The sequence below is a fragment of the Salvelinus alpinus genome, chromosome 23, assembly GCF_045679555.1.
Source record: "Salvelinus alpinus chromosome 23, SLU_Salpinus.1, whole genome shotgun sequence".
Lineage (NCBI taxonomy): Eukaryota > Metazoa > Chordata > Actinopteri > Salmoniformes > Salmonidae > Salvelinus > Salvelinus alpinus.
In genome coordinates, this window is record NC_092108.1 from 50,292,336 (window position 1) to 50,308,294 (window position 15,959).

Below are 15,959 nucleotides of genomic sequence, written 5' to 3' on the forward strand. Positions count from 1 at the left end.
AAGTTTCAGAGTGCACAACAAAGAAATTCCTCAAAATCGCACTAAACGGATATAAATTGCTATAAAACGGTTCAAATTAACTACATTATGATGTTTTTAACAACTATAACGACTGAAAACATGACCGGAGAAATATTGCTGGTTAGACAACGATTTGGAATGAGGCAAGTCCGATGTCCTTCACGCTTCAGGCGCGCGACGAGAAAGGGAGGTCCCTATACATTTTGTGGTTTTATAATGGCTGTGATTGCGCAATCGATTCCATTCAAAACGTGATGACGTACAGACACCCAGAGGAAGACGTAGGCAGTGTCGGTTTCTTCATAGCATTCACTGTCGCCTTAAAAACAGACTCCAGATCAGGGGTAAAAATTTCTGAAATCTGACCCCTGTCATGAAAAGTGCTGTAGATATTGTTCTGTACCACTCAGAGACAAAATTCCAACTTCTATAGAAACTAGAAAGTGTTTTCTATCCAATAATAACAATAATATGCATATTGTACGATCAAGAATTTAGCACGAGGCAGTTTAATTTGGAGACCCAAATATGCTAATGCGGAACAGCACCCCCTATAGTTGCAAGAAGTTAACAGCTTCTTCCCCAAGCCATAAGACTCTTGAACAGCTAATCAAATGACTACCCAGACTATTTGCATTGACCCCCCCCCCCCCATTTTTCCACTGCTGCTACTCTGTTTATTATCTATGCATAGTCACTTTAGCTCTACCTACATGTACATATTACCTCAATTACCTCGACTAACCTGTGCCACCGCACATTGACTGTGTACCGATACCCCCTGTATATACAGTGGGGAGAACAAGTATTTGATACACTGCCGATTTTGCAGGTTTTCCTACTTACAAAGCATGTAGAGGTCTGTCATTTTTATCATAGGTACACTTCAACTGTGAGAGACGGAATCTAAAACAAAAATCCAGAAAATCACATTGTATGATTTTTAAGTAATTCATTTGCATTTTATTGCATGACATAAGTATTTGATACATCAGAAAAGCAGAACTTAATATTTGGTACAGAAACCTTAGTTTGCAATTACAGAGATCATACGTTTCCTGTAGTTCTTGACCAGGTTTGCACACACTGCAGCAGGGATTTTGGTCCACTCCTCCATACAGACCTTCTCCAGATCCTTCAGGTTTCGGGGCTGTCGCTGGGCAATATGGACTTTCAGCTCCCTCCAAAGATTTTCTATTGGGTTCAGGTCTGGAGACTGGCTAGGCCACTCCAGGACCTTGAGATGCTTCTTACGGAGCCACTCCTTAGTTGCCATGGCTGTGTGCTTCGTGTCGTTGTCATGCTGGAAGACCCAGCCACGACCCATCTTCAATGCTCTTACTGAGGGAAGGAGGTTGTTGGCCAAGATCTCGCGATACATGGCCCCATCCATCCTCCCCTCAATACGGTGCAGTCGTCCTGTCCCCTTTGCAGAAAAGCATCCCCAAAGAATGATGTTTCCACCTCCATGCTTCACGGTTGGGATGGTGTTCTTGGGGTTGTACTCATACTTCTTCTTCCTCCAAACACAGCGAGTGGAGTTAGACCAAAAAGCTCTATTTTTGTCTCATCAGACCACATGACCTTCTCCCATTCCTCCTCTGGATCATCCAGATGGTCATTGGCAAACTTCAGACGGGCCTGGACATGCACTGGCTTAAGCAGGGGGACCTTGCGTGCGCTGCAGGATTTTAATCCATGACGGCGTAGTGTGTTACTAATGGTTTTCTTTGAGACTGTGGTCCCAGCTCTCTTCAGGTCATTGACCAGGTCCTGCCGTGTAGTTCTGGGCTGATCCCTCACCTTCCTCATGATCATTGATGCCCCACGAGGTGAAATCTTGCATGGAGCCCCAGACCGAGGGTGATTGACCGTCATCTTGAACTTCTTCCATTTTCTAATAATTGCGCCAACAGTTGTTTCCTTCTCACCAAGCTGCTTGCCTATTGTCCTGTAGCCCATCCCAGCCTTGTGCAGGTCTACAATTTTATCCCTGATGTCCTTACACAGCTCTCTGGTCTTGGCCATTGTGGAGAGGTTGGAGTCTGTTTGATTGAGTGTGTGGACAGGTGTCTTTTATACAGGTAACGAGTTCAAACAGGTGCAGTTAATACAGGTAATGAGTGGAGAACAGGAGGGCTTCTTAAAGAAAAACTAACAGGTCTGTGAGAGCCGGAATTCTTACTGGTTGGTAGGTGATCAAATACTTATGTCATGCAATAAAATGCAAATTAATTATTTAAAAATCATACAATGTGATTTTCTGGATTTTTGTTTTAGATTCCGTCTCTCACAGTTGAAGTGTACCTATGATAAAAATGACAGACCTCTACATGCTTTGTAAGTAGGAAAACCTGCAAAATCGGCAGTGTATCAAATACTTGTTCTCCCCACTGTAGCCTTGTTATTGTTACTTTTTTATTTCTTTAATTTTTTTATTTTTTGCTTCAGTTTATTTTAAATACTTTCTTTACACTTATTTATCTTAAAACTGCATTGTTGGTTAAGGGCTTGTAAGTAAGCATTTCACTGTAAGGTCTACACCTGTTGTATTCGGCACATGTGGAAAAAAACTTTTGATTTGGACGGAAGTGTCTGGGAACGAGATTGGGTGTAATGGGACTTACACGACTTCACTTTAGAGCGTGTGCCACCCTTCAGAACCCTTTATAAAGCACATGTTTATATCATATTCAACATGTAGAGTTATAACACAGTTATGCCACATTTATGAACATTTTATAAAGCATGACATACGGTTATAGATGATTTGTAACACATTTATTTAGTGTTTATGAAGGCATTATGAAGTCTTTATAGGCTGAACATCATTTGAAACGGGACTGAAACAATATTTGGTGTACACCCAATGTACTTTCTCTTTAGGAGCTAGTATTGATTTTGTACCATATGTTGTGATTCTCACCAAATATTGTTGTCTTCTCACACTATTCAAACCCCACAATCGAATAAACAGCGTATGAAGCTTTCTTAGCCTATAGATCACATATGGCAAACAAATAATCTGAACATCGTGTTGGTACAAAACTCCACATATGTTCATCCTTGACAATCGCTAATCAATATCCAAAAACAGCACATCATCATATTATCTCTTTTGTGGCACTAATGTGAAGGTTTATGGTAGGGAAAATGGTGTTGCAGTAGCCTAGTGTGTGGTGTGGGAATATTTACAAGCGAACATGGAGAGCTTTGTGTTAACATTGCCCTAAAAAAGGAACCAGACCGCAGAATTCAAGCGAATCAAACTCGAGATGGTCTGAGGTCTCAGTTCGGTTAGCTTCGGGGTCTGAGTTCCTTTGGAGAATTCACACTGCACAAAAAGTCAACCACACTGAGTAAAAGAAAATTGGCTGAAAGGGACCAAGTGTGAAGGCACATATCTTCTGGTAACTCTTCAAGCCAAAAGTATAATGAATTATTATATATAATAATATTATACAACATATATTATAAGTTTTTAATCAACTTGACAATTTTTCTATGGCCTCAATATTTGATAATAACTCAAGATTGTTGTGAGATTAAATTTAAGAAATTATCAGGGGGTCTTAGCAGATGTTTATGTGAAGTCTTGAAAAATGCCTTTGGACTGCATTGTACATCATTAGACCTGTTGGATTTAAGCTAAAATAGCATTGTATGGTTTGAGTCAACACAATAGCATGAAAAGGATATGTAGGACTGTCTTGCTTTAATTTATTGTATAACTTTTTCTCCTACTAATGAGCATCAAATGTATGAACCGTCATCAAATAAAATAAGTAAACAGCTGTGTAACAGCTGTGTGCACCCTATACATTGACAGTAACATCAGGCACAAACGACTACGTGAACTTGAGGACACTCGTTGTGGTGTTTTTCACTGTGGACGAAACTCTCACGCCTCACCGTGGCCTGAACTGTATTATAACAGATATCATTTACATCCCACCCCCAACTTCTAAAGAGGCGAGGTCTCAGAGTATCTAGGGCGGTGCTTGGACCATGTGCAACGCAAATACACCCTCCCAGGTCTTGTGATTCTGGGTGACAAACAGATTCAAGCATGGTTTTCTTTGTTCTAGGTATGGCCTTAACCAAGTGGTAACAAACTCTACATGTGGAGCTAATCAGCTAGACTCCATATTTACCATCATGAAAGGCCTATACTCCAAAGCCAAGCATCTACCACTGACAGGTGAGTCGGATCACCAGACCATATTGTGGTCAGCAGGTGAATACCCTAAATCACCAGCTCAATACATCTACAAACACCGTTCCTCTGACAACCTAAGAGCTCTCTCCATGGCACTAAATATAGATCGTTTCACATCAGTCTACACAGCACAACATTGCCAAGAGCAGACAGATGAACTTAACTCTTTCCTAAAAATTACTCTCAATAGTAATCTCTCCATCAAAAAAAGCTAACTGACCACCAAAGACAAGCAATGGATGACCACACACACACACACAGACTCAGCCTCAGCTCATCCAGACAGAAAGCCTTTCACAGTCAAGACAAAGCAGAATACAAGACGCTTCAGCAGAAAGTTGCAGCTCTGGTGAAAAATGCCAAGAAAGAGTACTTCCAAGCAGAAGTCCAACAGCTGGAGTCGTCTAACTTTGCTGGCTAGTACAAATCATTGAAAAGCTTGATTGGTGCGAGTGAGACCAGAGGAAACCTTTCAGCCCTCAATCAACAGGATTCTATATGTATGGGAAGGTACAACATGCATGATCCCTGAAATTGAGGCTGTTGAAAACAAGCTTACAAACGTCTGTCCCCCCAGTTTCAACATTGGCCAGATCAAAACCCATCTGAAGCGGCTGAATGGGCAGAAGTCTGCAGGCCCGACGAGATCCCTCTCTGGTTCCTAAAACGTACTGTAAGGAGCTTGCACCAGTACTGTGCGACATCTTCAACTTATCTATGGAACACAGCTACTTCCCCCTCTCAATGGAAAAAGTCCATCTGTGCTGTGCCTAAAAAGAGCAACCCCATCTTCCTCCAAGACTACAGGCAAATCTCTCTCCTCAGCTCCATGGGAAAAATCTATGAGCAATTGAACACAACATACCGTAGAAGGAGACTGCTCATAACATCAACTCCTCACAACATGGCTTTGTGAAGAACAGGTCAACAGTGTCTGCTCTGGCACAACGCATCAAATGAATTGCCAAAGCAGGATGTTCATGTAACCTTCATAAACTTTTCCAGAGCATTTGACACCCTAAACCATAGCCATCTCTTACTAACTCTAGTGGAGCACGGGGTGACCCCCTCACTATGGATCTCCATCAAGAGCGAACTGGGCAACCGCAAGCAGACAGAAGGGCATGTTCTCGACCTCACCGACTCACAGCCAGTCCCAGCTGTAGTTCCCCAGGGTGGCATGCTCTCTCCACCTATTGTTTGTGCTATGCATGATCACCATAGACTCCAGCCTCCCAAAGAGCATCCATCCTGTCAAGTAGGCTGATGACCTCACATTCACAGATTTTTGCTCCCTGGCAAGCTACCTGGCCAAACACATGCAGCAGTATATGCAGTGGCCCAATGGGGAAAACCAACTGCCTGTATGTGAATGAAAATAAAACTAAAGGATATGGTCATCAGCTTCAGAAGGGCTGTCATGTATCTTTTACATTGTATTGACATTGCATTGTATGTATGTTTCTGCATATATACCAATATGTTCATATAAACCTAAAGAGCTCTCAATCAAAAGATTTTCCAGCTGCTTTTCCTTGCATTTCCCTCTCACAAAATATGTTTTAAGCAGCATGATGTATGCATATTTCTTATTTTGCAAGTTAAGTGTCTATTTCAAACTAATCTGACTTCATACATTTATACTCACTGTATGTGAAATAGCAATTGACATTCTCCTTGGCTTGGTGTTTTTACAAATGCCCGAAGTTTTGCTGTAAATGTTCTTCAACACATTGTTAACTGTATTTTCCCATGCTGCTATAGCTGTTTCCATTAAAAAAACACAGTTTAAACCAACATGGTAGCTAGAACACCTCATAGGATACATAAAACAAACATCACAACAGCTTTGAATGTTGGAGATACCAATACGCTGCATTCAATTTAGACCTAGGGGAACAATGTTACGCTTCTGCTCTTAGCGTCATGCTGTGTGTCAAGTTGTTAACGGAGCAATGTAAGTGAGAGGTGTTTGTTCCCTTGCATCAATGGAGGGAGTCTTCATAAACCCTTCAGCGGCACTGTGACCCTTAAAGCATGTTCATTAAAAACTTGAGTGTGACAAGGGACATCCCTGGCAGGTGTCTACATAAATGTATAGGAATGTAATATTTCTGATACTCTAAATGGTTGAGAGATCATTGCCATGTTCGTTAGGCACCAAATTGAAGAAAGGGGGCAGAGACTACTGGTCCAATAAGAAACACTTATTTCTGTTTTCTGCTTCAAAATATTTTGCTACGGTGATCCCTACTGAACACGAACCACGGTAAGCCTGAATTGATCAAATCCATTGTTAAAAAAACTGCTGTAAAATCCATAAGGAGTTATCTTGTTTAGTAAAGAAATTGAGAATCTGTTCTATAAATATACATTTGAAACAAATATTGCAGATCACAGTGAACCCTGTGACAGACTACAGGGCCAGTAGTTCAAGGTGGCACTGTTTTCATTTGACCACGAAATGGAGTACTTGATAATGTCACTGTTGTAATAACACTGGAGCATAGATATTGGTTCACATTGTCACATTTGAACGTCACGTGAGTTGAGAAAGTTTGGAAATTTGTGCGTTGAGGTCCTACCAAAGGGTCTGGAGCCCATCCCAACGTCTTAAGTTTTGCATAATTTCCATCATATTAAATCTAGTTAACAAAATCTCTCAAAGTTCATTCTTTGAAAAATTCTGCCAGTCCCCAAAAAAACATTTTGAATGGAAAACCAACATCCTTTTTGTTATTTTTACTGACATTGATGCATTTATATACACCAATCAAATATCCTCTGAGTACAGCATTTTCGACTCGTCATCTCACATTCGCTTTTTTGTATCCTTCTTTATATTCTTCAGTTTCCTTCCCTCATTTGTTAGATTGTCCTTGCCAACAGTTTGGCAGGCTCAACCGAGGGCTAAGAGGCGAAGAGGTTACCGTCATCGCTGTGGCCGTAGAGGTCTGCTAGCTTCTTGAATCGCGGCCCCCAGTCGCTGAGGTAGTCGTAGTTCTGTTCCGAGTCCGTGCTCAGGGAATCCAGTGAGCTGAGGGACTCTGCGGCCGAGCCACTGCCCTCGAAGGCATATGTCTGCAGCGAGTCGTAGGGCGGTGCCGACGGGTCCACGTCGGCCTCCTTCAGCCGGTCCCAGATAAAGTCGCGGAAGATGCCATTGTCTGGCGGTGGCCGGGAAGACAAGAAGAGGGTGGGCACTTCCGGGGTGACATCACGGCGGGTCTTGCCACCGCTCTCACGGACCAGTTTCAGGTTGCGGAGAGCGACCATGTCGAAGGCCTCTGTGTCCTCCTCGCCGCCACCCTCGTCGTCGTAGCGCACAATGTTCTCGCGCACGTCACGCTCCTCGTCCAGGATCAGGGGCTCTTTCTTCCTCCGTCGCATGGTGACGATCAACAGGACTAGCACTGTTTTGAGAGAGGGAGAGACAGAGCGGGACAGTCACCATCACCATCAACAAAGGGCAGAGGATCAATATAGCTGAGGGTTAATCATTAGTAGACAAAGTGAAAATGGTCTGTCAATGAATATCATTGTGGAGACATTCTTTGTCAAACCTTGAGCCAAGATGGACAAAACGACAGAGGCATCACATGTCCAGGACCACTGTGTAATTTTTACAGTACAGGACATTTGTGCTATATTAGAAAAGATTTTTCATAATTTTGGGTCGTAGACCAAAACATACTGGTAATGATAGGGAAACATTGTCTGCCACCTGTGTGGCATTAGGCCTCCTAAACACATCAACACAACCGTTGGAGGCAAGCTTAGCTCCGAGAAACAATTTGATGGATAGAGCGATAAAGAGCCAGTGGGGGTGGAGAAAGGAATGGAGTCGATTGATAAAGAGCGATACTATCTGTATTACAATAGGCCCATGTTATTCATTGTGTTTTCAGCCAAGGCATATAAGACACCCTCGTTGTATTTTCCCCGCCTTTAGCCTGAAACTACAGTTCTGGTATTGTCTAGAAAATTACATTTAAGATGGGGGCGGATGATCCGCTACATTAGTTTTATTAATATCTTCAACTGATTAGGTTTTAATCACTTGTACTGCAGCGAGTACTGCACTTGTACTGAGCACAGCTAGCTGTTCATCGAGTGTGGTGCTATCTAGAAAAGGTGTTAGTCATTACAGTCCTAAGTTAAGGTTATTTCCGGTGGAATTCAAGTTGATTTCTGGTTGATTTAAGGTTATTTCATGTTGAATTCAGATCTTGACAAATCAAAAAGATCTCTATCAACCTTAAATGGACTCCTTTGAGGTATTCGCAAATTACTTCATGAGATTTTCAAGATTTATACTTTTAAAATATGTATTTGGCCTGCTCATGTTGTTAGAATGTAAACAACACAGAGATAAACACACAGACAAACATGAGCACAGAGATTTGGAGTGGCCAAATATGCTGTAAATATCAGGGTTTAACAGTGCTGCGATCCCAAATGTCACCCTAACCCCTTTAGAGTGCACTACTTTTGGTCAGAGCCCTATGGGCCTTGGTCAAAAGAAGTGCACTTAATAGGTAATAGTCGGCTGCTCCCACAAGTTGCTTACCCTGGGCAGGCCAGCGCTAAATCCTTTTTATGGGCACAGCATATGTCTATCTGAGCAATAAAACAGGATTATATGCCAGTCATAAAGCAGCAGCCCCTAAAAGCAAACGGACCAAGTGCAGCCCCCAAACCATGTCAAGGTTGGACCTCTGTTTCTATATACTTGAAAGACCACTTCTGTGCCATCTTTTGACATGCTAGAAAAGTTTTATCCTAAAATTGAATAGAGTCTAAAACAATATAAACCAACTTCCTCACAATATTCTAAAAGCAAAGTTTGAGGGACCATAGGCTCTATCAATTTCAAGGGCAAGCTGAAAGTACTGAACAACACACCACCTGAAAGACTAATATACTATGCCGTGCTGAACACCCCATTGCTGAGCACTTGACTACGTGGGCTGTGTGCATATAGACCCTATGACATAGATCTCCCCTCTTTCAACTCAGCACACATAAACATTCACAGATACACACACACACACACATAGAATATCTCTGTGTCACACATTCACGGACACACCCACACACAACACACAAAACCACCAACATACACATCTCCGTCAAACACACTCCCCGAGACAGTCACAGTCCACCAATCAGGTTAGTGACTGCCTGCCAGAATCCCCTCCTCTCCCGCGTCGGATCTATACTCCCAGGGTTGAAAATAACCTCTGTCGCTGCAGAGTGAGTGGGCAAAGCAGGGGAGGCAAATGTCTAATAATCCATCCATCAGCGCTGCAACCGCCAGGCTGAAATACGGAAGCCGCCAGGACCATACCTCATCCCCAGGCATGATGCCATTCCCTGGGCAGCATCTTGCCGGGGGCAGCATGGAGCGGCCGAACAATTAAAAAAAATATATATATATATTCCGAATGGTGACATTTGCCCGATCGGTTTTCTCTCGCTCATTTGCACGTCATGTCAATGATATCATGTCACCGTGTGGGACTGTGGGTCAATTAACCTTGTCGGAATGGGCGCCCTGATTCTAGTTTGTGAGCTAGGCAGGCCACTGCCTGGGAAGGTCGCCCACTCAGAAGTACGAGAATGGGAGGTGGCAGGTTGACCTCAGGTCTCCCCAGTGGAAGCCCGGGGTAGGGGGAGCGGGGGAATCTATCAAATAGCGCACCTATAACTTTGTAGAGTACTAATGCAATTAGTTGTGCAATTTAGTTTTATTTGTGTGTTTGTTGTTAGCAATACGGTAATAGTGTAATAATTCAATTATCTTTTTTTATTTGTATTTATATACTACAATTTGTTTCAGAGGCAGTAGGGATGACCAGGGATGTTGTCTTGACAAGTGTCTGAATTGTGGGAAAAAAATCATTACATTCGAAATGTAGTGGAGTAAAAGTAGTCACAAAAATAAATTGTAAAGTAAAGTACAGATACTTTAAAGTACTACATTTTTGGGGTATTTTTACTTAAGTACTTTAGTACACTGGCTAGGGGTTCTGGTTAAGTTTAGGGTTGTCTTTGTTACTTATTTTTAATATTTACGAGTCTTATTTTTGTATTTACATTTATAGAGTTTTATTATTTATTTATTATTATTTATTTGCTATTATTATTTATTTGCGTTCCAAAAGTCAGTTAGTGCAGAATGTTATTGGGGGGAGGGGCGCTGAAGGGGGGGTTCGCCCAGGGAGCTATACAAGCTTGAACCGCCACTGGGGGGGGGGGGGGGGGGGGGGTTGTCAGCAATGAGCATGTCTGGTTTCTATATCCGCTTAATGTTAATTGAGCTTCCATGCATGAGCATAGGTTAACTGGATGTCTGATTGTCTGACCTCACCATAAATTGAGATTCTCAGTTAGTCAGTCAGCGAGTTAGTTGATGAGTTAGTCAATGATATTTCACTAACTCAATGATATTTCCTCACAGTATTTGAAAAATCTTTACAACACTCTCCCCCTAGATAACCACCAGGCTTGGGTCTGAAAGAGCAAAATGTCATGCTCTCATATATCCAGTGGAAATAGCCTACCTGAACAGATATTCCTTTGCACAAAGACAGCTGTGTCTGTCCGGAGCTCCCTGGTGCATAAACTCTGAGGGCCAGGAATAGGTTAGTTGATACAATGTTGCAAGTGTCATGACTCTCCTGGCTGAGGGTCCAAGGCCTCAGATCAGATTTGCAAATGGCCGACGATGACCAGACTCCTCTCACCCACAGAAGAGGAAAGGGGGGGCTGGGACGGTTTTGACAGCTTAATTAAGACTGTCATAAATCAGGGAGGAAGGGAATCTCCCTCCTGCTCTTCAGTATCAATCAAAGGAATGCCTTTGTCCCCCAGAAGACTTTTGCTGCCAAAACCATAACACCCGAAAAGTGAATACTGGAACAATATTTCTAAGATAGGAATGGTCAGTGGGTATCTAAAGAATAATATTGTCATATTGCTTGTCATTTTGTCACGGTATTAAAAACTGTATATACAAAATACTGTAACTTAGGAAGGAAAACCCCTTTGGCTGTCAAGTTTCCATCCAATAAATTATGAATACAATATGAAGAACGATTCAACTATTTTGTTACGATAGGAATGTGATTTTGGTTTTCTAATGAGTTAATGGCTTTTCATGTCCTTTGCACATTAAGTAGCCACGCCCCGAATGAGGTCAGAAGAGCGTGTCAGTATGATGCAACCTCCCTTTCCGACCAGAGTGCTTAAAAAGGACTCGCTAAGAATTAAGATACCAGAAGACGTGAGACCGTGGTCCACACTTTGAAATGGTTGCAAACACAAACTCTCAACACTAAATGAGAAGCCTCACCTACCAGACCAAACATTGCCAGGTTGCTACTGGCCTGTAAAGTGGTCGGGAGTTGAACACTGAATAATTCATTTAGACCAGAAAACATGTAGCTGTGTCTACATGGCTGAAAATGGTTAGAACTTTGAATCTCCACACAAGTGAAGAAGATTAGACCTTAACATTGCCATTCTGCAGCTGGCCATATAAAAGTGGTCCTAGAACTTTGACTAAAGACATGAGGTGGGAAGGACAAAATCCCATCACAGACAATCACAGAGTATCTGTTATATGTGAACACTCCACTACAAGACAAAGACAACTAAGAAGAAGGACATTGTGACCTCTGGTGGACAATTAGAGCCTTACACTGAAGCGGGACACTACAACTTCCCCATAGATGGATTGATTGGTTTCAACAGAGACGAAGAACAAAGACATCTACACATAAATACATTCATGATCTCTTGGTTCGTGTGCAGAGTAAATTATTACTTTGAGGGTAGTTTCCAAATGTATCAACGATAGGTTTGACTCTCTCTTTGTCTCTCCCTCTCCTCATCTACCACTCCCTCTTGTGGTAACCAAGCAGGCATGCTGTTAGTCGGCTAGGGACTTTTTCTCATGTGTTAAGTGTTTATGTTATTCTTTGTTATTATCTAGTTAGCTAGTAAATAAATAATTAAACTGATTTTGTGTAGTGCTGAATCATAAGTAAAGCTGGGGTTCTTGCGGATCCAGGGAGTATGCGGCTTTCAGAATGAGACTGATATGAGGCGATTAATAAGTGACTGTTATCGATATATAACTTATATCTTTTAGAGTTTAATTCGATGGTAACTCTATAAACATCATCTTCCGTGGTGCCCCAAATTCTGAATGAGTTAATTGTTACATGATTCATTTAATTGGGTAACAATTAAATATAGTTAATTGATTCGATAAATAATAGACACCACAAGTTCACAAGCAATAGCTTACCAGACCTTCATATATACAGTCATTGGGCTGGACCTAGTAAGACAGATAAAAAGGGAGGCAGAAAGGCGTAGTATCTATAGAGAGATGAAATAACCTGCATTTCCATCAGGATTTTTTCAGGATTTATATATTTTTATTTAGTCGACAAAATAAGTTACAGGACTACCCCTATATTGGCCTAGGCTGTCTCATTTATTTAGCCGCCAATGGTTCACTGTGATTCAATGTGTCCATATGGCAAAGGCTGGTGCTCTCGTATTAGTGGGATTTAAATGTTTAGATTATCAAATTCCCTTTTGTAACATATAACCAAGTTAAAATGATTTTGAGAAATTAAAACGCTACTATTGAAATGAAACTGTTAATAAAAATGAGCACACGATAATCAGAACTTGCACGCAGATCGGTAGAAACTTGAAACTCAAGCGCCTAGGAATAGGCCATTGCTAACATAGCGCACATTTCTTTACTTACAACTGGTGTGTGTGTGTGTGTGTGAGAGAGAGATGAGATGGGGTGTTGTAACTAAGATTGTGCCTACTAAAACTGAACTCAAATGGACAGCTATGTGATCCATCAGAGAAAAGTGCTCACATCGACCCAGTGGGTGGAAAGCCCAGAACTGTGTTGCTTGTTAAGGAGCAGGCCTTTATTATTTTACGTTTTATTATTATCATATTTTTTTAACCTCTTTTTCTCCCCAATTTCGTGATATCCTATTGTAGTTATAGTGTTGTCATTGTCAGGACCCGGTGCGAGAAACAGTCACTTAATAATTGGCAGAACCCAGAAGATGAGGCAGACACAGCAGTACTAGAGATGGTGGTTTAATGAAAAATGGATATCCTCCAAAATACAACAAAAAATCCACAAAGTGGTAAAAAACAGCAGGGAAAAACAAACCTCAAAAGACTACTCAAATACTAAACAAGAACAAAACCAGAGAACCTCTGGAAAATCCAACAAGAGAAAAGTCTATATAAAACAAGGCTTGGGCTGGGGCTGGGTGCTAACTTACAAACACTGAGCAAGGAACTAAGGAACACACAGGGTTTAAATACTAACAAGGGAATGACTTACAGGTGCAAACAATAATTGGAGCAAGAAAAACAAAAGGTACAAAAAAGGTGCAAGGGGGACATCTAGTGAACAAAATCTAAACAGTCCTGGCCAAAACCTGACAGAATCCCCCCCCTAGGAACGGCTCCTGACGTTCCTACCAGCCTTCTCAGGGTGGAGGACCCTGAACTGACGAATGAGGTCAGGGTCCAGTATGTCCTTGGCAGGAACCCAGGAGCGCTCCTCGGGACCGTAGCCTTCCCAGTCCACCAGATACTGCCAGGACCGCTGCACCCGGCGGGAATCCAGTATCCGGTGGACGGTATAAGCCGACTGGCCTCCGATGACACGGGGCGGAGGGGGAGGTCTGCCTGCCGGAATAAGGGGAGACAGGTTTTAATAAGGAAATGTGAAATGTGGGATTGATCTTAAGGGATCTGGGTGAATGCAGGCGAAAAGTAACGGGATTGACTCTCCTGGCAATCTTAAAGGGACCGATGAATCTCTGGGACAGCTTGCGAGACTCCACCCTTAGCGGTAAGTCCTTTGTTGAGAGCCATACTCTCTGGCCGGGGTACAGGGTAGGACCGGGACGGCGACGTCTGTTGGCTTGTCGCTGGTACTGCTGTGAGGAACGCAGAAGATTAAGACGGGCCTTCTTCCACGTAAGCCGACAGCGTCTGATGAACCTCGAGGCTGAAGGCACTCTGACTTCTGCCTCCTGGTCCGGGAACAATAGCGGAGCATAGCCAAACTGACACTCATGCGGAGACATACCAGTGGAGGAGGAGCACAAGGTGTTGTGCGCGTACTCGGCCCAAACAATGAAGGATGACCATGTGGAGGGGTTGTTGGAAACCATACATCTGAGGGTGGTTTCCAGCTCCTGATTCATCCTCTCAGTTTGGCCGTTGGACTCCGGATGGTACCCTGAAGATAAACTGGCCGTGGCCCCTATGAGTTGGCAGAAGGCCTTCCAAAACCTTGAGGCGAACTGGGGACCTCTGTCGGAAACCATATCTTGCGGGATACCAAAGACTCGGAACACATGGTTAATCACCAACTCAGCTGTTTCCTTGGCAGAAGGTAATTTGGTCAAGGGAACAAACCTGGCCGCCTTAGAAAACCTGTCGATGATGACTAGGATAGTAGTATTACCATGGGACGGAGGAAGACCAGTAATAAAGTCCAACGAGATATGGGACCAGGGTCGGTGGGGAATAGATAAAGGGTGAAGGAGTCCTTGAGGGCGGAGGTGAGAAGATTTGCCCTGGCAGCACACGGGACAGGCCTTGACGAAAATGGCAACGTCTTCTTTTATGGTGGGCCACCAGAACTTACGCTGAATGAACTCCAAGGTGCGACCTACGCCCGGGTGACAGGTGAGGCGAGAGGAGTGCCCCCACAGAAGGACTTGGGATCTTGCTGCCTTGGGAACAAACAACCGATTAGCAGGACCTCCTCCAGGGCCCGGTTCGATGGCTTGAGCTTGTTTCACGGTATCCTCCACTTGCCACGAGATCGGAGCCACGATCTTAGCGGCCGGAAGGACAGTCATGTCAGTATCTTCTCGAATGGCAGGAGAGTAGATTCGTGACAAGGCGTCCGGTTTGAGATTCTTCGACCCGGGTCTATAGGTGAGGATAAACTGAAATCGGCTGAAGAAAAGAGACCATCGAGCTTGTCTGGAGTTCAACCGCTTCGCCTGCTGGATATACTCCAGATTTTTGTGGTCCGTAAGCACTTGAAACGGTTGAGAAGCCCCCTCGAGCCAGTGTCTCCATTCCTTCAATGCCATCTTAACTGCTAGGAGTTCACGATCCCCCACATCGTAATTCCTCTCGGCCGGGGTAAGCCGGTGAGAGAAGAAGGCGCAAGGATGAAGCTTCTTGTCTTCACCCCTCTGAGACAGGACAGCTCCAACCCCAACCTCTGATGCGTCTACCTCCACCACAAAAGGTTCATCCGCCGTTGGTAGTGTCAGGATGGGAGCAGAGAGGATGCGCTGCTTGAGTCCTTGGAAGGCCGTCTCAGCTTCTCTTCCCCACAGAAATCTTGTGTTGCCACCCTTGGTTACAGCTGAGAGAGGGGCTGCCACCGAGCTGAAGTTCTTGATGAACTTGCGGTAAAAGTTGGTGAAGCCCAGGAAACGCTGAACTTCCTTAACGGACTTGGGGGTGGGCCAATCCGCTACCGCCCCTACCTTCTTGGGGTCCATCTGGACTCGACCGGGTTCCACTATAAATCCCAGGAATTGTACTCGAGAGGAATGGAATTCACACTTTTCCGGCTTAACGTACAAATGGCTGTCTAGGAGGCGTTTGAGCACTTGTCTGACATGCT

General features: G+C 43.4%; 1 protein-coding gene across 1 annotated transcript in view; it reads right to left on the bottom strand.

Annotated features, from left to right (window-relative positions):
• Nucleotides 1-2,787: 2,787 nt before the first annotated feature.
• The window catches only part of LOC139551221 (cadherin-7-like), a 186,675-nt gene continuing 173,503 nt past the window's right edge, over nucleotides 2,788-15,959 (bottom strand). Inside the window, exon 12 of the mRNA XM_071362697.1 lies at nucleotides 2,788-7,653. Coding sequence (XP_071218798.1) covers nucleotides 7,151-7,653 — 503 coding nt within the window. The 3' untranslated portion in view covers nucleotides 2,788-7,150. The remainder of the gene's footprint in view (nucleotides 7,654-15,959) is intronic.